Below are 23,681 nucleotides of genomic sequence, written 5' to 3' on the forward strand. Positions count from 1 at the left end.
TACCACAGGTAGCTCAGTGATGGACCACAAGTGCTTTACAGAATCCAGAGGTACAGGCTCCCCAAGGATTCTTCTGGCACCCAGATGCTGAAAGGCAGATGATCAGGGATCTTATATCAGCATCACTGTCAAGCTGATTTATACAAGAAAAAGGGTGTTTTGAGGGTGTTTTTCTCCAGTAATGACATTGCTTTTAGTAATATTAATATTTTGAGAGCTTTTTGACAAAAGTTGATCTTTTTGGTGGCAGAGTTACTGCCATTGGAGTTCTAGAGGTGGAAAGAGACTTCTGGAGTTTGAACAATGAATGGGACACTGGCGAAAGTGGGATTAAAACTTGGAATTTCCTCTGGGCCATACTGCCTATTAGACATACAAATTGAAACTTTGGTTGTACTGCAAAAACAAAGTGCAAATTAATCTAATGACACAGTTTGAAATGGAGGTAAAAATCTCTACATTATGTGATCCTGAGGGCCAGAGCCAGGTGACTGGACCATCCAATTTCAGTGCCCTGTGGCTGGAATAGCTCCACAATAACCCAAAAATGAGTGTGTTTTACTGTTTTAATGTTGTATTACTGACAAGTGTGTTTTATATTTTACTCTGCGTATGAGTATTGTTCTTAATTAATTTGCCTAGATTTTTCAGATAAAACTTTCTTCAGTTAAGCCTCCGAATGAAAGCAGGTTTCACTGTTTATTTATTGGGGTACCTGAGAAAACATTAAATAATTCAGGTGAAATATGTGCTTTCCTGAGCAACACACAGGAGTTTGCATTTGCGCAGGCGAGCGAATTATCAAAACCAGATGTAAGCAAGTGGAACATTTTACATAAATTTATTAAAATCATTATTTACCTGTAAGTTATAAGAAGGGCTTAGTTGCACTAGTTTGTTGCCAATATGTACTGCCAATAATCTGCCAAAAAAGCAGCTTGCTGGCCAAATCCCTGAAATGGTTGGGATATGATTGCACAGAACGTTACAACCCCCAGTCAAATGAAAACCTAACTATAAACGAACTCTTTGATGGTGGATTCTCTGGAATATGGTATTGATATATGGTGTACAGTTTATATGGATTATGTATACTGCACGAGAAATATGGATATCTATTAAGGGTAACTTGATATGTAATCGGTCGGGACAGTTATTGTTCTCAGTACTTGGGAGGAATAAGATCACACAGTGACTGCTCAGTTTTAAAGTACAGATTATTCCCGTGCAGCCCAAAGCACTGCCATGCCATTTCTTCAATTAATACAGGAAGGGTATTGAAAATGTAAAATATCTGACATCTATACGGAGCTATTTTAAAGGCAGCTTTACTTCTAGGAACAATTTATACATTACATAAACTTATATTTTTCATCCAAGTATCATTTCGAGAATAGCAAGCTTAAATATTGGAGGCCATGGGGAAACATAATATTACGATAATGTTCTTTGGTGCGGTTTGGAAGGTTTTAGGAAACATTTGGAAGTATTTTTCTCATAAAGTCACTTAACTATTGAAGTGTTATGATAGCACTCCCTTCTGCATTGCGTATGTTGCAAAGAAGCTTGTTTAAAGGGGACATCCATCCTATATATCCTGATTAGAAGTAGTTCCACAAAACAGGAAATTATATGTTACAGGATCCTGGTATTAGTTTAATTAAAAAAAAAAAAAAAAGATGATCAGTTTTCAAACACCCATTTCCAGTTGTGTTTAGCTAGAGGAGGTTCTGCATTGTGTGTAGCTCCATGTGAAATTTGCATTTTCTAAATAAGCACTCGAGAGCTGAGTTGGGTTTTTTTTCCTGTTTCAGGAAGCACTAATGAACATGACCAATCCTTTAGAATCCTAAAGAACCTTAAAAACCTTGCAATTCTCAGAAGCCTAACTTTTTCCCCATAGTGTAATTCATTCTTTTGAACTTCTGCAGAAGCAGAACTGAAGTCAACAATTTCTGAATTTCTGGCAGTTTTTATCAAGAGGACTCTTAGGGCTCCCAAAGTTATTTTGTGGTGTTGGTGCAGCAGATCTACACAGTCAGTGTTTAATTATAGAGAAAATTACTCTTTTTCTGAACCATCAATTAATCCATGTTTTCATATCTCGCACAAAATAATGCATAAGTTATTTTCACCTGCATTATAAAATATGTATTGCAGTTCATTACCATCTTCCTGAGGAGATTTTAAATTATCACCATTTCATTTGTGGAGAATGATGGACTTAGAAGTTATAACTGCACGGATTCTTATATTTAGTGTTAAAGGATCTCAGGGAATTGAAGGTGTGAATTTGGAAATAGTATATTTAGGATCAAACTCAGTCTCACTTGGCATCAAAGACAAGTTTGCCCTTGACTTCTGTGGGTCCAGGATCTCCCTTCTGGAATTGAAATGCAGAACAATCACTCTCTGGTATTTTTCTTTTTGCTGACCCAGAGTGCTTAAGATATTGTTGAAATAATTTGTGAGGAGTAAATATGTAAGAAAATGGACTAATCCTGTGAGTACAGGATTAGGCTGGACATGCTTTTGGCTGAAATGATGTTCAACAAGAGCACCAGCACAGAGGACTGAATGCCAGGGAAGCTTAGATTTCATGGGTAGTTTCACCTGCCTTTGTTCGTGTTTTGCATAATTTCACTGCAGCTTTGTGTTTTGGAAGGTAGTACCTTTCCATGGATTTTGGGGAATAGTTTCTGACACACTGGCACAGGTTGCCCAGAGAAGCTGTGGCTGCCCCATCCCTGGAGGTGTCCAAGGCCGTGTTGGACAGGGCTTGGAGCAACCTGGGAGAGTGGAAGGTGTCCCTGCCCGTAGCAGGGAGTTTGGAAGTGGGTGGTCCTAAAGTTCCCTTCCAACCCATCCTGCAGTTCTGTGAATAAGAGTTGAAGAAGGCTTTTTATAAAGTCCTGGTCATCTGGGGTGTGGGTTTTACACTGCACCTGAAGCAGTGATCTTAATGTTAGGAATTCAAATGTAGTATTTAAGGGAAGGTTAAGAAGTCAGTTTGACAATCCTCCTGACATTGAGCTGGAGGTGTGGCATCTTGGAGAATAAACAAATAGAAGTGTTGTTGAGTCAGAGTGAAACTAGATTGGAAAGGAAAGTGTAAATGTTATTTAAGAGTGGGAATTTTTGACACTGTCAAATAAGGATTCTGGATATTGAGAGATTTAACTCAGAAATTATTTGGAAAAATAGGTGGAAGTTATTGTTTGAGGGCAGTGAGAATTAACCTGTTTCTCTTCCACTGTGTTTACTGGCAGCATCTCTCCTGCCTGTCTCATCTTCCTTCTCCACTCTCGTAGACCAAGTTGGGTCAAAGCCAACTTGCCCATGGCTGATCTGGATCCAACCTGTTTCCTACAGGAGCATCTCTGGATCCTGCCTGCTATTCAGACACACCACTGAAGTGGCAGGATTGTTGCATCCAGCTAATTTCTTGTGAAAACAACATTATTTTGGGTGATTTGTCAGAAGTAAGTCAGACCTCATGGTATCCCTCCCCTGGTTTATCTATTATATAGGTTATATACCAGTTCTTCTCTCTGGCCAGGAAGGAGGATGTCCTGATCATCTTTATTTCTCTCCCATGCTGTTGTTCACCTCATAGTCCCTGCTGGCAGCAACACCTCTCCCATATGTAATGCCTGCATATTAAATATCCATTCTTGGCCTTTGGTGAGAGTTAAAATTTGACTGGATGAGTCTCTGAGCAACCTGGTGCAGCTGGATGGGCTTTGAGCACAAGGTTGGGCCAGAGACCTTCCAGCCTCGGTGATTCCCCGAGTTTCTGCTCTGTCACAGAAAAGAGAAGATAGCGATCACATCTCAAATAGCATTTCACATTTCTACATCTTGCAGTTTGCAAGCAGGGAAATCAGTGTAAACTGTACTTACTCTACCCAGGAAAAGATATATTCTGCTGAGGGAAGACAAGCCGAGCCACAGACCTTGGATTTTCTTTTGCCATGCCCTTCCCAGTGCTTAATCTTGGCTCTGTTCAGTTTTCTTTCTGTTCTCTCTCTTTGCTCCTAATCCTTGTCCATGCTTATAAGCCCCTAATATTTATATGGCATTATCTGTGTTGGAGATTACTGCTGACAAGTAATCTCTTCCCTCTTCTGAATGAAGAATTACAGCCATTGGTGAAGATCAGAAAGTGAAATTAGATTCCCCGAAAGTATGTGACAACTTCAATAAACCCTAATATCAAATTCCCTGAATATTGGGGAATCGTCTTTTGAGCTTTTTGGTTTGAACTGTAAGTACAGCTTCAGGACACCTGACCACACTCAGAAGCACTTCTTTTTTTTTTTGTTTTGCTGTAGAGCAAAATGTGACAGTAGTTGTAGGGAAAAAAAATTAAGAAAAGATTTATTGAACTGAGACTCTGCTCCCAGTTTTGTAATTTTTTGCAATCTTTTGAGAAGTAGGTAAATATAAATGCATCAGTTTTAGTGTTATCAGCTGATTAATAACATTAACAATAAAAATATAAATGTATATTTGTACATATAAGTATGAAAGCTAAGTATATCCTAATGGAATTGCTGCCTGTTCCAGTTTGGCCTCCAAAGATCTGCTTTCAGGATCTTTTTTTTATTTCTTAGAATAGAGTGGACAAAATTCTGAGTTTTGAAAAAAAATCTATATTTTTACAGTGTTTGACCAGTAATATGTGTGCATGGTTGTATAGTTTTGCATATATTTGTATTAATTTCAGGAACAAGTTCAGCCTAGGAACAGGATAAATTCAAGGAAGCAGAAAGAAAGAAAGTAAAAAGTGAAATATTTATTTACTGCAAATGACAGTCAATCACAACCATTATAAGCCAAAGGGACACCAGGAATCACAGCAGCTCTCCATGAACCTCTGTAGCAGTTTAGGTCACATAAATTCTGCTAAATATATGAGCAGTTAGCAAAGAGAAATTTGTGATCATGATTGAAGAAAAACAAAGGGAATTCTCAGACAGTGAAATTGTAAGTTATACTGTGATGGTGCATCAGTGATGGAGGAAACACAGCGGCTTTGAAATGCCTGTGCTCCAGCTCTAAGGCCTGGGGAAGGTTTGTAATATAGGTGATTATGACTGTCTTATTTAATGTTTGAACCTTTTAGAGGCAATGTCATAAATAAACAAAAAAATCCACTACCCTTTCCAAACTATAGCATTGCTTTCAAATGTAACTACATTTGTAGAAAGGCCAGAAATAGGAAGAATAGGAAGAAATTCTTCCCTGTGAGGGTGGTGAAGGACTGAAATAAGTTGCCCAGAGAAGCTGTGGCTGCCCCATCCCTGGAAGTGTCCAAGCTCAGGTTGGACAGGGCTTGGAGTAACCTGGGCTAGTGGAAAGTGTCCCTGACCATGGCAAGGGGTGGAACTAGGTGATATTTAAGGTCACTTCCAACCCTAACCATCCCATGAATCTCTGATCTTATTTTATTTTATTATTTTTAAACTTTTTAATGACACTATAATAAAAAGAAATAAACAAATCCATTGCATTTTGAAAACTATAACTTTGCTTCCAAATGTATGTTATGGCAAATTTTTATTAATTACAAATCTTTTTTTTGTTTTCTTTTTAAATGTTATATCCATTCTTAAAAATTGTAGGGAACAGTTGTACAGTCTGGTCTAACCTAAACCATCAATCCAGTTTGTCTTTCTAATGTGGTCTCTATTCATTGAGCAGTGACATTGTGGCCCTTCCATCCTTTTTATGTTGTTGTTTTTAACAAAATGGTGCACAAAGTGACTCTTGGTGCCATGGAAAAGAAACCAAACCCCATAAATAATTATTCATGAAGTGCTGTGAGTAAACACGTACAATGGAACATGACAACATATTACAAAAGAGCTGGGGAAAACACACATCTGCTTCAAGGAAAAGTACATGGATTTCCTCAGAGCAGGGTTTCAGGGAATAAATTAAAAGAAAAAAAACATGATATATAGATTAGGAGTTTAAAAAAAAGTCTGTTACTCAAAGTAGCAAGTAGTTAGATTGAAACTCTGATTTTTAGGCTATTGAGTTTCTATTATATATGAACTTAGTTTAATTTTTAGCCTGTCTTTTTAACTAAACATCTAGACCCAGTATGCAAAAAGGGAAAGTTTTCAAGGCTTACTCTCTGTAGAGTCTTCATAAAGTTTTAAAATCGACTGATCAGTGTGTTGGAGACTCAAAAATCTGAATAAATAAAAGAAAAAGAGTTTTGAACAAAGTTGTGAGACTAAAATTAGATATCTAAGTCTCTCACTGTTCTGAACTTTCAGTGTTTAAGTATATATGAGTTATGCATAAAAGTAAAACATTTTCCATGCTTTTTTTAACTTGAAGGGACAGTACCTTGTAGAATCTGTTGAAAGTGTTAGTATTTGTATGCTTTGATGATAATTTTTTTTCCTGGAAAGTTTCACTTGTGCAAGATTTCACTACCACAAGTTAATAATAACAATGAAATCCTTCTCCAATATTAAAAATAGAATGCTGTGACATTTTTCTTACGTGACTGGTGTGTTCTGTAACTAAGGCTGAGAAAAATGGTGTGTCCTTCTCGGTCACTAAATCCTACCTCTCTGCTGTGGTAACTCTCTAGCTTGTTTTTTAGAATCATGGAATGGTTTGGGTTGGAAGGGACCTTCAAGATCATCTCATTTCACTCCCCTGCCATGGGCAGGGACACCTTCCACTAGCCCAGGTTGCTCCAAGACCTGTCCAGCCTGGCCTTGGACACTTCCAGGGATGGGGCAGCCACAGCTTCACCGTCTTCATCATAAAAAAACTCCACATCAAATATCAAATATTCTTCCTTATGTCTAGTCTTTCAAGCCTAGGTCTGCTCCTGCCCCAACTGTGCTGCTCCATAACCATCATGGTGACGTAAAAGTCCTGAAAGCTCTTGGTGTTGTAAATGACTGTGATCTGGGCAGGTACTGGATGGAAGGTGTCAGAAAAGAAGAATTAATTTGAGTCCGGAAGAGGAAAAATAGAGTAGCTGGAGCAAAAATGTTCTGGAGAAAATGTAAACACGAAAAATGCGCTAACTAGACCTTGTCGTTCTCCAGCCTGCTTTTGGGAAATACACATGAACAGGTTTAGAAGATTTCATGTTGTTATTAGTTTATTTTCAGGTCATTTATTTAAGTGTCATAAAGAACATTAGCTAGTGGTTAGGGACTCCAGTCTCCATTATATCATTCCAATCATGTGGACAAGTTTATACCACACATGATTTACAACGCTCTTTCCGCCGCTGAAATTGTTCTATTCAGGTGCAAGGTTTTTATACAGGGTTGTATTTAGGAAAATCCAAGAGGCTGAGCACGGAGACATCTTCCAATCAGAGTCCAAAAATTAATGCCTTTACATGAACACCGTGGGTTGCAGCGAGAGCTGTTTATGGCTCTCTGCCTACATCCTTTATCATGTCTCCACTGTTGTTAGTAAAATATACAGAACTACTTTATGCCAAAACAATGGAAGTTAATGCAGATAACTCGTTCCAAAGTTAACCATCAAATAAATCTCTTCTCTTTTTTTTTTTTTAATTCAAACTGTTAAGTGAAATGGTGTTCTAAAACTTTTAGGAATTGTCAAGATGATGAATACTGTGTGTGTAATACAAGTAAATACCACAGAATTGATTGCACACACATGTCTTAAATAAAAGATATTAAAGAGTTTATTCCAGAGAGAAATCGGTGGAGTTTTATCTAATATTATTGGGAATTCTGCAGTGACGGGTCAGATTTATAAGGGTTGAAAACTAAGAAGGAAACCTCTTTAGAAACAGAAATGGTGCATTGAGTGGATGATTGGCTGGGAGATTAAAGACAGGCAGGGGGATACAGCCTCCCTAGGTAGCCCGACCTCTCACACCTCAAGCAGTTCTTCATAACAGCAATGATCTTTCAAAATCTGTTAGTTAAATTTAGTTTGGTAAATCAGTGCTTTCAGTGCAGTCACAGACTTGCACGTTTAGGGCAAATCCCTGTTTCTCCTTCGTTTTTCCCAAGCATAAAAATATAAAAGTATATCCTGATGGGTCTGTGTCTGTACTTCAGAGGAGCCACCACCAGCCAGTTTTAGGTCTGAGAGAATTTGGGTTTTTCAGCCTGGAGGAGAGAAGGCTTCAGGGAGATCTTAGAGCCCCTTCCAGGGCCTAAAGGGGCTCCAAGAGAGCTGGAGAGAGACTTGGACAAGGGCCTGGAGTGACAGGACAAGAGGGAATGGCTTCCCACTGTCAGAGGGCAGGGTTAGATGGGATATTAGGAAGAAATTCTTTTCTGTGAGGGTGGTGAGACCCTGGCACAGAGGAGCTGTGGCTGCCCCATCCCTGGAGGTGTTCAAGGCCAGGTTGGACAGGGCTTGAAGCAACCTGGGATAGAGGAAGGTGTCCCTGCCCATGGCAGGGTGTTGGAACTAGAGGAACTCCAAAGTCCCTTTCAACTCAAACCATTTCATGGTTTTGTGATTCTGTGTGTGGAATTCAGCCATATCAACTTTATACTGCCAAAACTCAGAGAATCTGAGGATGGCTAAGTCACTGAGATGGGAATGGTTTAACTCAGGCGTGTTTGTAACACAGGTAATGGATTTGGATGAACGTGGCTGAACTTTTTGTGGTTGTGTCTCCAGACCAGCTTCAATAAGTGATGGTGAGCTGCAGAAAAATGGTGGATCTCTCAGGTGGTTTAGTCAGTGGCTTGAAAAATGCAGCTTGTTGTAGATAAACATGAAAATGATATGCCAAGGAACAGCAGGCCAAATCTAAGAATACACATTACATGCAGTAGTTACACAGTGTACTGACTTGGGAAAGGGGATTTAGGGGTTTGAAGAAAAACCCTCAAAGCAATTAGTCAAGAGTACAACTGTAGTAAAGCTCACATAGTGTGTGTATGTTTGTATTTCGGTAGCGATTTTGGTGAAAAAGGGCCTGTTTGCATTTAAAGGTGCTTCCTTGCAGGGTGCGGTGAATGATTCCAGTGTTCAGGAATATTTGTTTTGACAGAGAGGGAAGGGAGTGGTTTGTTCTCAGCCCAGAGATGAGCTGTGATGGAGTAAAACTCCGAAGAACTGTGGAGGAGGTTGATAAAGTGGAGCAAGTGTTGGCTTTAGTAAACAGTTTAATGAACAGGCTATAGTCTGTAAACATTTGGAAATTAAAAGGAAACGGAAAATTTAAATGTCTCTACTTATCTGGGAGAACCATAATCACACTGAAAGGCATGTAAGTAAATAATATGTGGGTAAATTAACTGGAGGTACAGGCAGGCATTTAGGCTGAGGAGCCCATGGTGGCCATGCTTGGGTGTTCTATCCATGGTAATTTAGAAGAGTCATGGTTGGTTGAAGGAGCTTCACTCAAGTGTTTCCCGGGAAAGGATCGTAATTTGTTACTACTTTAATTCAAATAGTAAAACTGGATCTGCATAAAATGTTGTGTTTCATATATTACAAAAAATTACTTCAGTGGCCTCCATATAACTGTGCAAATGCATCCTGCTGTTGGGAAGGGTTTTCTGCAGCATGGTCATCAGATGGAAGAGCCAGTGGTGTCTAATCCTGCCTGTGGCCCCTCAGGAAGGGCATGAATAGCTCTGCCTCAGTTTCCTCATCTCGATGTCCATTACTCACACCTGTAAAAAAGCAATGGTTGTTTCTATCCTACCAGTGGATGTAGAACTCAGTCCTCTCCTCGAGATGGGGTTTTCTTTCTAGTTTGTGATTGATTGTTTTCAGTTGGTCATTATAGAAATCAGGTGAGGAAAGTTGGCTAAGAAGACCCACTTCCATGTCACGGTACCTGATTGATCCATGTCATTAGACACCAAACAGTTTTTCTCTGTCAGCTTCATTGACATGTGAGGAAGCAACTTGCTGAACTCAAGTCTAGACAGAATAGACTCACCTTAGGTCAGACACTGGTGTGTTTGGTATTTGCTGCCAGTCTTGACTGTAGTCCTGTCAAAAGTACCAAGACTTTGTTGGCAGAATTGCCTTTTTACTTCCAATAGGTATTTGCTTTATTTCATCTTAGCAGGTGTATAGTTTCGCTCTCCCTGTTGATGCATGTCACTTAGTGGCAATGTGGTTCAATGGAAACCTTTGTCTCCTCAGTCAGGGAACCTGTTATGTTATTTCACAGGTACCATATTCACTAAAATAAGTATATCAATTGCTGAATGCTAGTGGAGTTTTTGTTTGGATGGCTGCAAAATACCAACCGTGTTTTTACCTTCATGTTTGCTATTTAATTAATTGCCAGGTGAAAGTGAAAGCCAACATGAATATAATACACTTTTTTTGTTTTGTTTTGTTCTTTTTTCCCCAATAGGTTCATGCCAGAGCACAAGCTTGCCCGTTTGGAAAGGGTAGTTGGTGTTCAAGGAAATGGAGATGGTTGTCAGTCAGGGGCTCTGCCTGGCCAGCACAAGGGCAGAGCTGTAATGAAAACCAGCGATGTGCACCGTGGGTCTGGACTTTGTGAGTCCCAGGCTGGACTCGGTACCACACAGCACGAGGGGCTGCCTTCCCCGTTCACAGCCCTGGCGAGACCCATCCAGGCCAAGGCATCAGAAGGCACAAATCCCTGTCAAGAGGAAGATAAGCAATGTCTGACTTTTAACCTCTCTAATATCTTGAGTGGACAGGACTATCAGCAAAGACCCCTGCACATTGCCTGGCCTCACAGGTGGTAAGTGAACAAATCCAAATACTGTACCTTCAGAAGATTTATGGATTTGGGTTTATCCTTTTTCTGTGGCTTCTGTCCAGTATAAAATAATTTCCTAAACACGGACAGACACTGCACACACAAGTAGAGGAAACACCCATCACTAACATGTGATTATTGGGAATAATTTGTTGAATATGCACAGTTCAGTAACGCTAACCAGACGTTCTGCCAGTGATGGCAATGATTCCTCTTTTTTTTTTTTTTTTTCCCCCTAAGAAAAGGATATCCCTACTGCTACAACACAGCATAATTCTGGTAACTCTCTTTTCCTATCAAGCAAACCACAGATGACAATTAATATCGAATGTTATTTAAATTATCTTAATTACTTTAATGCAAGTGATTAAGTGTCAAGATACATGGCGACACTGGACAGCTGATGTTAACCCACTGTCTGCAGTTTGAAAACACCCTTTCAGTGTTACATAAATAGAAAGCCTGTTTGAGTGTATTAAGAGGGAAACTGTTTTTCCAACTGCTAAACACAAATACCTGATCTCTGAATCTTCTCAGAACGGACGAAAATCTACCATGCCACATAATCGCTAAAAACATATAAACTTTAGCTTGACTCCTACATAAATTAGGATTTAAAGAGGTAAAATGTCCTGATAATCTTCCGGTATTGGGCACGAACATTTTAATCTAGTTTTTATTCCTCGCAGTTTGTTTAATCTGCATGTGGCCTGATTAGAGTTCACTTCATCCACAGATTATGGTCTGTTTATTGCAGAGATGCTGGGTCGATCAGTAGGTCAGATTTTCCGGGAGCAACTGTTTTCAGGTGAAGCAATAAGTACAGCGCACCGACGGGGCAAATCGCCTTTGCAGGGGATTTGACTTCCAGCACATTAAAACTCCAGAAGCTCTCCCAGATGATCTGCAGCATCTGGTACCTAAAGGGATTTTCATCTTTGACTCTAAATGTCTGAACATAAAATTTAGGGATTGGAAGTTGATGTGGAATCTGTCTTTGGATTTGTTTAATCAACTTCACACTTCCGACACAGCCTTTCTTGGGGAGGCACATTTATTTTTAATCATGTTTCCCTGCTAATGTTGAAATGCTCTGTTTTCTCATAGGTTATTTTAAAATTTAGTGCATTGAAAGGATAGATAGTGCATGTTTTCATTTGATGTGGAAAGTGTATGAAGCTTAGTGTCATTTTTATTTTTTGAAGAATTTTATCCCCCTTTGCTTCAAACCACATTTTTAAAATGCATATTTTTAAGATAGCCACTTATAAAAAGTTTTACGATGCTGAGCTGGTTTTTTCCTCTTTTTCCTTTTTTTTAATGTTAACCTGAATTGTTCCAAATGTTGCATTCAAAAAGAGCAGAGTTAAAGGGAAGGAAAATATTTTCCATTTTATTCAGTAGTTTGCATAAACCAGCACAAAGCTAAGTAATAAAATCAACAATATTAAATTGAATAATTCCTTTCCTCTCTGTGTATATTTTTGCTTTAATTTAATTTAATTGCCTAAAGTTAGTTGCTTAAAGAGATGCAGCATTGTGTTCATGCACATACTTATTGTTAAAGCTAAATTATTTTTAATTTGGAGAAGAGAGAAAAAAAAAGCCGCATCAGCAAGAGCAAATGCCAAAATATAAAAGTAACACATTCATCCTTACGGGTAATATAGTAGAACATTGGAAACTTGGAGGTTGCCAGACACACAGCTAACATTAGGGCTAATTTTGAAAATCTAGCGTGCAGTCAATTTTACTGATGCCTGGGGACATACAAGGTAGAAGCTGACAAGAGAACTAATTTTGTTTGGGTTATTTACTGCTATGCATCATCCATGGGTTCCCGCCTGACACGCAGCTATATGAAGGGGAATATTATCACACACTAAAAATTTATGTTGACATTCGATATTTGTTCAATATGTCAGCAGTATTACTTTCATAATCAAAAGAGTAAGAAAAAGAGGAAAGAAAAGCACTTTATGCTCGTATAGATATATCTTTTTAATAACAGTCTATAAGGTTAATATAGTTTACCTTTGAGAGTATACAATGAAAACAAGCAGGGTTAGCAGGGAAAATGACAGAAAGCATCAACCCGAGCTGTTTGTTTGCCATTACCTAAGCGAGCCATGTCAGCTCTCTGGCCCGCGTCTGATAGCTATTTGTTGTACAGAGAGCACAGCATAAAAAAAAAAAAAAAAAAAAAAAAAGAGAGAGAGAGAAGGGAAAAAAAAATATCAAACTCTTAATACTATTGTGGGCCCATAACCATCTGTCACTGCTAGCCTGGAGATGAGAGGAAGATTACGAGGAATAAACACTGAGCCGCCGAGCATTGGTAAAGCCTTCGGGCAAAAAACTCTTGTGGGGACATCAAAGACATTCTAATTCCGAGGCAGTCAAGGATTACAGTGTGTAACCTGTGCTGACAACAGATAAATGACTGGCAATATTGTGCCAGAGCTGTTGGGTCCTGCATGGAGTACTGATGATGATGATGATGATGATGTTATCTTGCAGAATGGACTCTGCTGGGATAATTTTATGATAAAACACTTTTTTCAAATGCCACTGGGTCCAGGCAGGCATTTACTAGCTACGGGGGCAGCAATCAGTTTCTTCAAAATTTACTGTTCTAAGCCCATTAGAGTTCCAGCGCAGCAAGGCTCTCGATGGAAATCGAAAGCGCCTGCCTCCGTCTGAGGATGCTGCATGCAAATCTTCCGGGCTGAACTCCTACCCTTTAGTGTTGGGATGCTTTAGCAACTGGTTTATGTAAATTCACCCAACAAAATAAGGCGGTTTATTTTTAATTGACGAATGGGAATTAGAAAATAAGGACGCTGGGTTAGCATTTGCTGAACAGCCGAGCATCCTCAGCCTGTAGCCTGGACAGAGGTGAAAACAAGGGGCTGGAAACAACCCCTTGGCTGGGCGGTGTAGCCAAAAATAAGCACTCGTTGCCTTATTAGAGGCGGAGGCGTCGCGTGCCTTATTCAGGCATCAGCAGTTAAAAGCACCCCCTTCTTGGGCCTAGCACGAGGCTCTCCGAGAAGCAGACTAATTTTAGCCAAGTACTGTAATGTGCAAGGGGGTTTTTTTGTGTGTAAAACGTTGGCAGTGGGATCCTGCTTGTCTTCCAGCATGAAGTGCTCGCAGATATTGTCCTATACAATAATACTTAACGGCCATTGTCTACCCTGATGATTTACATGTGGTTTTCATTTTGGGGGGGGTGGGGAAGTAGAAAAGGAAGAAATTTTTTTTTTTTTTAATGTTCTTGTGTTCCCCTTCACCTAGCAAAACCCCCCTTTGGCTAAACCATAAAACAGAATCTCTGTGAAGTCGTGCTGTTGTTGCAGAAAACCTCTCTAAACGAAGTGGTGCTGACCTCACCGTGTTGGTGCACCGCAGGGACCGCCAGCACCCTAAATTACAGCATTAGCCCCAACGCCTCTGCTAAGTCAACCCAACGTAGGCCCTGCCCCCTTGGAACAGCATCAAAATCAGAAGTGCCGTTCTCTAGCAGACACATTCTTGCTTCAGAGAGGTGTTAAAATATCTTTGCATGAGAAGAGGCCCTCCAATGCAATCCCTGCCCCTTCTCTCCATCCCCCTGACTCTGAGGGCTGACAGGGATTTTAGTGTGCAAGTTCTGCTGACAGCTGATAAATAACTGACAGTATTTTAGCCGAGTCACGAGGTTCTCCACAGAGTAATTTGTTTTCTCCTTTCTCACCAGGTCTTTTATGTTTTCTTATAAACATCTACAGCAAGGCACTGCTAACAGAAATGACTTATGGCCAAGGATACGGATAAAAGGTGGTGATGGGTTTCTGAGCTGTGTTCTTGCAATGGCTGTGCCAAGGAATTACTTTTCCGTTTGTGCCAATGGGCTTTGCTGGAAACAGAGGGCAAAATTCTGGTGATCAGTGGACAAACTTCCCACATTTGATCAGAACTTTGAGGTGTCCCACTGGTTTCCATTGTAAGGTGATAAAATGCCTATTTAGAATCATAGAATCCTTTAGGTTGGAAAAGACGTTTAAGGCCATTGAGTCCAACCATAAATCATTATGTACAACCATATTGGACATGGTGGGCTGAGTCCAGAAAAGGCCACAAAGATGATTAGAGGGATTGAACATGTCTCCTGAGAGGAAGGGCTGAGAGAACTGGGATTGTTCAGCCTGGAGAGGAGAAGGCTTCATGAAGACCTTAGAGCCTCATCCAAGTACCCGAAGGGGCTACAAGAGAACTGGAGAGGGACACTGCACAAGGGAATGGAGTGACAGGTCAAGGTGGAATGGCTTCACACTGACAGAGGTGAAGGCTAGGTTGGATATGAGGAATAAATTTTTCCCTGTGAGGGTGGTGAGACCCTGGCACAGGTTACCCAGAGCAACTGTGACTACCCCATCCCTGGAAGTGGTCAAGGTCGGGTTAGATGGGGCTTGGAGCAATCTGATCAAGTGGAAGGTGTCCATGCCCATGGCAGTGGGTGGAACTGGATGGTCTTCAAGGTCCCTTTCAACACAAACCATTCCAGGATTCTATGATACTTGAAGTGCTGCTTTGAACTCAAGTCATTCACCCAAACCTTATGTTTTTTCTTTCTCCCTGTGTGCTCTGTATCATCTCAGCAGTTAAATGCTTGATAAGAGAAAGTTGTCACAAATCAATTCTCCTTCCCCTAATTGCACGGGTGTGATTAAAAAAAAAAAAAAATCACACGGGGAATCTACAGGAATTTACACACACATGCAAACAAATAGCTGTTGTCAATTCACGTGGAAGATCTCATAAGGCTGTTATCTCGTGTCGTACCTACCGATGTGTGACAAGAGCGTGGGGAAGGACAGGGGGCAGGAGATACGGGAGCAGGAGGAACGGCGGTGCAAGTCACGATGAGTAAATTCAGAAGAGAAAAACGCAAATCTAGATGGCAACAATTATCTGAGGATGTCTGGTGTAAGGGAAACCGGTGTGTGTGCAGAGATAGTGCTGTGCCTAGTTGTCTGGTTTTAATGTAGGCTATCACAAAGAAATGAGTGCATGGAGGAAAGGTGGCGTTGACGTCACCATGTGCTGTACCAACATGTGGCTGCCCAGTGTGAGGACCTGGTCCTCTTCACTCTGGAGAGAGTCCTTGGAAAGGTATTTTAATAGTATTTTGTATTTATTTTATATATATTAAATATATTTTTAAATTATACATAATATATAACATTATATAATATATAATATTAGATATATATATAAAACACAAGTATTAAATAGTAACTTGTTCCTCTTTATCTTGGCAGCACAACACAGAATTTGTGTAGTTACTGTTTGAATTCACAATTCAAAACTGTTGCATGTAGAGGCACTTGAGAGTATACAGTACTCATATTTTCCTCATGCTGTCGAGTATTTTGGACCAAAACTTATCCCATCAAGTTGCAGGTGTGGCAGGACAACAGAATAGGAAAGAATAGGAGGCCCACCTAGAAATCACCCAGAAGTGCCATTAGGCTCAACAGGCATCCTCTACTTTGTAAGCAGCCTGCAGAGAACAAGTAGATGTGGTGAATAAATAAGACAGACTGAAAAAATAGTCTTAAAATGCAAGGGTTTATACAGCTTTAACTAGAAGGTACCAGGTAGGAGAAAAAGCCCAAAGGATGTAAATTAACAATTTCAAAATGAGAGCTTTTTTAGCAGTGCTTAAGAAAATGCTCCCAAAGAAAACAGTGGTCACCAGGGCTGAGATACAGATGAGATGTGGTGAATGAACCTGTTTCATGAATGTGTACATGGATACATTTGTGTAGAAGCTGACACCCATCCTTCTTGAACACCTGAAAATGGTCTAACTTCATCTTCATGCAAGCTGGGGTTTTAAGTCTGAGGGCAGATACTACAGAATCGTTTAGGTTGGAAAAGACCTCTTGAGGATCATGGAATCCAACCGCTAACCCAGCGCTGCCAAGTTCACCACTAACTCATGTCCCCAAGTGCCACATCCACACAGCTTTTAAATCCCTCCAAGGGATGGTGACTCAACCAAATAACAAATAAGAAAGTTAATGCAATAATCTGAGAAGTTCAGCTTTAGCTGGAAGGCCAGTTTGGAAGTGTCCGTTCTTTGGTGGTTCATTCAGTGAAGTCTAACCTTGAAATGTCTTCCTGCAGCAGAGGGATTTGGGACATTTAACCTTTCCGGTGGAAGTTGTGCTGTTCCTTGATCACTGTTTTTAAGAGCTTGTGGAAATGTTCAGCATGTAATGAAGGTGTGAAAGTTCTGCTATAGTGAACACCTCAGCATCAATTCTTTCTTACAGCACATTTCCTCGAAGGGCTGTAGGCAATTGATAGTCCAGAGGAGGAAACACCTCAAATGTTGATAATGGCAAAAAAAAATTATTTGTATTGCCTTTGCATTCTTCAGCTGAAAAGCCAGATAGAATTTTGATTATTTTGTTGTGTTTTTGTTACAGGCAGAGCCTGAAGTAACTGTTCGAAGAGCGATAATTGGCCTTGTGAGCATCTCTTCTGTTTCCTTCGTGCCTGCTCTCTGATTGAGATATGGGTAGCTGGAGATTCAGGAGAATCATCCTGTAGCTACAAACTTAAATTAAAACCTATCAGTTTTGAAAATTTTAAGACAAACACTTCATCTTGTGATAGAATGGCAGGAATTAAGTGAGGGTTGTGACATTCACCTGTGAGGGGCTGAGAGACCAGAGCCAAACAGAGAGTACCAAGATCTTTCCTCACAAACCTAAAATATTTGTACTACCTTCACTTGTGTACCCTTTGCCTTTCTATGAAACCTTGAATCTGTTAGTATTTCCATGTGAGTAGTTGGGATCTGACTTTAGAAGTTGAGAAACTGAGGCAAAAAAAATGAGTTGCTACAAGAGGAAATTACCTCAAGTTGTGCCAGAGGAGGTTGAGATTGGATGTTAGGGAAAATCTCTTCATGGAAAGGCTTGTCAAGCTCTGTCACAGGCTACCCAGGGCACTGGTGGAGTCACCATCCCTGGAGGGATTTACAAGATGTGTAGATGTGGCATTTTGGGGACATGGGTTAGTGGTGGCCTTGGCAGTGCTTGGGTAATGGTTGGACTTGATGATGGTTGAGGGCTTTTCTGACCTGAATTATTCTGTGATTCTCTGATCTTTTATCTTTCCAAAAAAATTGCGTGTTTGCCACTCATATCAAAAGATCCACAGAGGGCAGTGAAGGTATTTGGGTTTGAGTGGTGTTTTTTCCTCCTCTGGTTTCAATTGCCTGGGCTCCTGATTAATCGTCGAAGGAGTTTGCTCTGCCGGCATCGGCGGCGCGCGAAAGGAGAGAGGAACTATCTCAGAAATACAAAGAGCTGAAATATTTTGTGATCTCTTCCCACTCAGATGTATCCTTCAAATCGCATTCCCTCAGTCAAGGGAAATAATTTCAGTTACCCTGGTCACAGCAGAAAGCAGTCCTCTTTTTGAATGCCTTTTTTCATTAATGTAGATATGTTTCTGAGATGAGAGACGATGTTTCTTCTAATTACGGTTACATGTAGCTAATTTCCTTTTTTTAAAAGCTCAGTGTGAAAGGCAGTTTCCTTTAAAAAGGAGGGGGGGGGGTTAAGAAAAAAGTGATACAGTTGATGTTCCTGTTGCCTTAGCAACAGATTTATTTATTAGGGTCTGAAATGACATGAGTTAATATACCACATACCTGCTGATCGGCAAACTCTCCTATTTCAGCTCCAGTTGACAATTAAGTCCTGGACAGCTACAGCCAGGGGTTAATGTTACTCATTAGGAGAACTAGGTCATTACTGGGATATCAAGGCACTTAAGGCAGCATGGATAAAATACAAAATTCAACATCTCAAGGAGTGAGGGGTTTTATGTTAATTAACCTTATTTTCCTTTCATTAAAAAAAATCTTTCATATATGCATATGACAGTGGATCAATTAATTGGGAAAGGCAAAAAAAAAAAAAAAAAGAAGTAAGCTGTAGTTTACTTTCCTCTCCTAGTTGTCTTCATTTCCTTTGGAAGGGTTTCATTATTTTATGGAAAATTCTTATGTCTATATGATGAGTAAAAAGGGTATTAAAATTAAGAAGGGAATCATCATGGAAATCAGCTTTACCACAAGGGAATGAGCAAATAAAAGCCTTGGAAATGAAAATAAATAAGCTTTGCTAATACCTCACCTAAGGAGCAGAATATAAGCCCATCAGAGCTTGGAGATATTTAGAGGTACTTCTTTGCTTCTTTATTAAGCAGCTACATAGTTATTTGACCTTCAGAAACTGAAACTTTAGAGAACTAATTCAAGTTGTTGGCAAATATTCTATTTACAAGGAAGCTGATCGGTGGCGTAGCCGACAGTAACTCCTGTAGTTAGTAACTGGCTTCTGATTTCCAGGAAAATTAAATATATTCTCTGAAAGTTTTATTAAGATATCTGAGTGGGAGTTTTAACTTGATAAGTCATAAGTGATTTAATAAAGCTCTCCTGAAAGCCTTTATTTACTAACTTTTAGCAGACTTCATTCTGATACTGGAGAACTTAATAGGCTGAAGAAGAATCACATTAAAATGAAACTTATTTTTTTACTCACTGTTTCCCCAAATACACTTGGTTCTTTCACTTGTACTAGGCACTCTACTTCCTTTTCTGTATTTAAGCTCTGTGGCCCAATTCTGCTTCTCATTATGTTTAGGCCAATTTGGTATAAATCCTTTCTCCATTCCTGTGGAGTCAAGGTTGAAGCAGCGTCTTACCTGGGCTGCACTTAATGAACCATTATGTCAGGTTGTAAGAGCACTGTTACCTGTAACAAAAGTAAAATTCAAGCCTTGTGAGAGGTTTTTGACTCCATGGGGTGGTTTTACATATAGTAAAAAAGTTAAATAATATCAAGGTTCTGCCTGAAATATCACACACAAAAACCTTCCTTCAGAGCCAGGCTGGGTTGGGTTTGGAGTAACCCCATCTAGCAGGAGGTGTCCCTGCCCATGACAAAGGAGTTGAAATGAGATGAGCTTTAAGATCCCTTCCCACCCAAGCCATTCCATGATTCTATGGTGCTGTGATTCCCTCTGTGCTATCCTGACCCTGACAAAGTAGCCACTTTTTATTGCCATCCTCTGGAACCTGTTACAATAAATGCTTGAGCCATGACTGAGAAACTGATTTTGAGTTAATGTAAGACTACAACTGCATCACCTGGACATTTGAGGATCATTTAAGTTTGGAACAGATACATCACAGTTTGCCCTAACAGCTCCAGTAAGCTTGGCTCTCCCTCTTCCCATGGCAGAAAACTCATCTTATGGTGTCTTTTCTCCTCTTATACAGCTGTGAAACCCAGGTCTTAGAGCAGAAACACATGTGAGCTGGTGGGATTAAGGAGTTCTCTCAAGGCTCTTCCACCTATGGCTATCAAAGCAGTCCTTTTCTACTCCAATCACCTAATCTGGTTTTGGCCTTTCAAACCTCTTCCTTCTGTCCTTGCCAGGCTCAGTTCCCTGGGCATCTCCTCATACATAGTCAAGTGCAGCAAATTTGCATCTCATTCTTCTCTAATTCCTCAGCCTTTCTCTGTCTCCATCCTTTCCCTCCCTGTCTCTGCAAGGGACCTTCTGCAACACCCTGGTCCCTGTTTTCTCCTAAAGCCCCCTTGTCCAATCCATGTTGTCTCCTTGGTCTCTTACAGTGGTTTTCCATTTTCCCTAGTATGAACTGGCCTTGTGTTGTGTCTTTTCCCCATCTCCCTTACTTCTTCACTCAGTTTCCTATTTCTTTGCAATGCTTTTCTTTCAAAGCTGGTCATATTGAGCAGATCTCACTTTTTTTCTGGTTCATATCTAAGAGTTTTAATCAAACTAGAAAAGTTTATTGCTTGTATATATTTCTTGTTTATTTCCTTATTTTCAATGCACATGAACCAGTTCTTTAATCTGCACAGTCCAGTCATTTTATTCTGAGTGCAGCAGATGAGTCATTGAAAGTGAAGACAGAATCTGTATTCTTAGTTCAGATATTAGATCCTGTCTGGGTTTTGGCAGCCTGACCTGCAGCAGTAGGACTGTCCTGCTCAGCTTTAGCCTAAGGTGTGCCCAAGACATGGGCATTGTTCAGTGACCAGGCACAAAAAGACATTTTCCAAAGGCCTGGCTACGCTTTTAGGAAGATTTCCAGCATGTGCAGCAAAAAGCATATCTTGGACTGAAAACCAAATACATCCAAATACTCAGTTCTTACTTCAAAACAAAAGGACTTTCAAGTACCCAAAACAGAGACTTATTTAAAATTTAATACATCCAAGATAATGCTTTGCAGTTTTACTAGGTAGTGTTGTGTTTCGTTTTTTTTTTCATCTTGTTCTTGGATGTTCTGGAAAACTTTGGGCAGAACTTTTCTGGAAGATTATAGTCCAAGATAAGCCTTAGTTTTGGGAAACATCATAAGCAAGGACAGAAGAGGTTTTGTAATACAAAGTCCCAGGCTAACTTAGCAGATGGTGCCATCAGCCCCCATTGTAATTCACAGCTCCCTGGACCAAAGTATGGGAATAGCCTTCAGGAGACAAAAATCAAATATTTCATAAGCAAGTGATCTAATATTCCTCCTTATTTTCACCAGTAATAGGAGGGTTATGTTTCTTCCTTTAAAGCTCTTTTTAATTAGTTTCCTCTTCTTGCAACACTGTTTGACTTTTGTCCCTTTCCTTTCTCTTCCCCATTCTCTTTTTCTGCCTGTTTTCACCCTTTTCCCCCCTCCCTTTGTCCTCTAATCACTGCTTTTCCTCAGCTGTCTGTGCAAAACCTGACTCAGTTCAGTGAGTTGATTCCTCGTTCTGAAAGCAGTGAGATTTGGAGTTACTTTTATCTTGTTGAATAATGAGTTTCAAGCCTTGGTCTTGGTGCCAGGAAAGTTCCTGGTTGGGAGCTGTTATAAGGATGAGTTATCTCAGGTACCTGAGCTAATTTCTTTTGGGGTATTAATCTGTAAAGACCAACACTTAGTGTTTGACCCAGGCAAGTATCTTGGTGATGTGAATCCGCCATGGAGCCACTTGTAAGGTAGGATCACCATTCCCAGGCAAATCTGTAGTAATGTAGTTTTTATGTAGTAATTTATATAAAAATTTATATTTATATGCGGCTTCTTCTGTTCTTTAAAGGAACCACTTGAGTACATGGTTATCTACTTATTATGCTATTCATAACCATTTATTGTTACCATTACATGACTTTTTTATGGTATTTTATAGTTGAATTACAGTTGGATATGTTGTATATGGTTATCAGGGCTGTCAGAGTCACTCAGGTATTTTATCTCATCCCAACAACAGGAAACCTTTTTCCTATGTTATCTTTAGAATGCTAAAGGTAGTTATTTTAATTTTTTAAAAATAAACTTTTTGGGGTTAGTCCATAGCAGTTACTGGGTTTTGTTGCAAATTCAAATAAAATGGGTTTTTTTTAATCTGAATCCTCTACTTTGGAACAGCCAGGCTGGCCGAGTTGGAGTAAAAGAAATGAAAGGCATCATTGATTTTTACACCAAGGTAACTGAGACCAAACACCAGTCTTTGTCTTCAAAGGTTAATCTCCCTTTAGGAAATAAGCAGGAGGCTCCATGACTGATGCTGATCCGGAGGTTTCTTTGATTGGAGAACGTGCCATATTTTATTTTGAGTTTTTCCATCATGAGTTGTGAGGGGAGAAGAAGAATCTAAACAATAAACTCCCAAGGTTCTTTTTTTTCTTTTCCTTTTTTATGAATCTCTTGTAGATAACACGAGATAGGAGAAAATGCTTTTCCAGCGTAAAGCAAAAGGCCACCCATTTTTCTCAGGCCTATGATTTGAACAAATCAGAGGATAAAATACACACTCCTCACTGTAAATACGTCATGGGCTCTAATGGAAAATAAAACACTGTCTTTGCCAGTACTGTTTGGCTGCTTTTTGCCTCTTCAGTGCCATTTTTTAATTCCTGGCTTGCAGAGGTGTTCTGCAAGCACAGGCAAGGATTAGGACCTTTTTTTGCTTGTAGGACCTCCAGTTGCCAGCTGAAATTTATTCTGCAGGGTCCTTTTTTCTTCACGGCAAAAGCATTTTCTTCTACTTGACTCCATTTTCTGTGAACTGAGGGGGTATTAGATATTGTGGTAACTTTTGATGCTGATGATGCCAGACAATGTTTAGAGGCACAATTACAGCAAAGACATTTTATAAAGCAGATCAGCTGAAAAATAAAACTCACTGGACTTAACTACATATTTACAGTCTACCTCTACCTCATCTTGGAAATGTGAAAAGAGGGGAAAATCCTGTGATAAATTGAATAAACAAAAAGCAATTAACTTTTTCTTCATGTTTGCATTTCATAGTTATTTCTTTTTCCCCTGTTTCTTTTCTAATAGCTCTTTCCTGGCAGTAATATTTTCTCTTTTGCAGTTATCATGAGCATTGTTACCAGAAATTTGGTATTAGAATTTTAATTTTTTTTGTCACTTTCTCACCCCCCCCCCCCCCAATCTTAACATAGAAAACGTATATTAAAGTCATTTGATTTAGGAAAGTCTTCTGTGAAAATAATTACTAGAATATATTTCATTTGATGTACTGAATAGGCTTGTAACATGAGTCCTCTTACTTGAGGAAGATTATTATTCTACTAAAGTATTTACTGATTCTGATTCTCACCATGTGAAAGCTCCTTTAAGACCATTTCTTGCAGATGGGGAAACCTGGGCAGAGCTGTCTCGTGGGAAATCAGTATCAGGAACAGAACAGAATTCTGCAGTTCTCTGTTTTGAAGGCCAGGTTTATTTTTTGTGACTACACTTCTACTTTCTAACATGGTTGGATTACAGTAAACCTATATTCAGATTTTTCTGAGCTCAAGGTTAAATGTGAAATGTCAAAGTGTAATACAG

At 39.7% G+C, this 23,681-nt stretch overlaps 1 protein-coding gene across 8 annotated transcripts in view; it reads left to right on the forward strand.

Moving 5' to 3' along the window:
- Window positions 1-23,681, forward strand: part of GTDC1 (glycosyltransferase like domain containing 1) — a 181,074-nt gene that overhangs the window by 133,717 nt on the left and 23,676 nt on the right. For all 8 annotated transcript variants that reach the window (XM_027890671.1, XM_027890672.1, XM_027890665.1 and 5 more), the window contains one exon: window positions 10,358-10,717. In XM_027890671.1, the coding sequence (XP_027746472.1) occupies window positions 10,358-10,717 (360 nt within the window). The remainder of the gene's footprint in view (window positions 1-10,357; window positions 10,718-23,681) is intronic.

This window comes from Empidonax traillii, unplaced genomic scaffold, assembly GCF_003031625.1.
Source record: "Empidonax traillii isolate 1590-97213 ecotype Southwest subspecies unplaced genomic scaffold, ASM303162v1 scaffold294:size1087701, whole genome shotgun sequence".
In the NCBI taxonomy this organism is placed as follows: domain Eukaryota; kingdom Metazoa; phylum Chordata; class Aves; order Passeriformes; family Tyrannidae; genus Empidonax; species Empidonax traillii.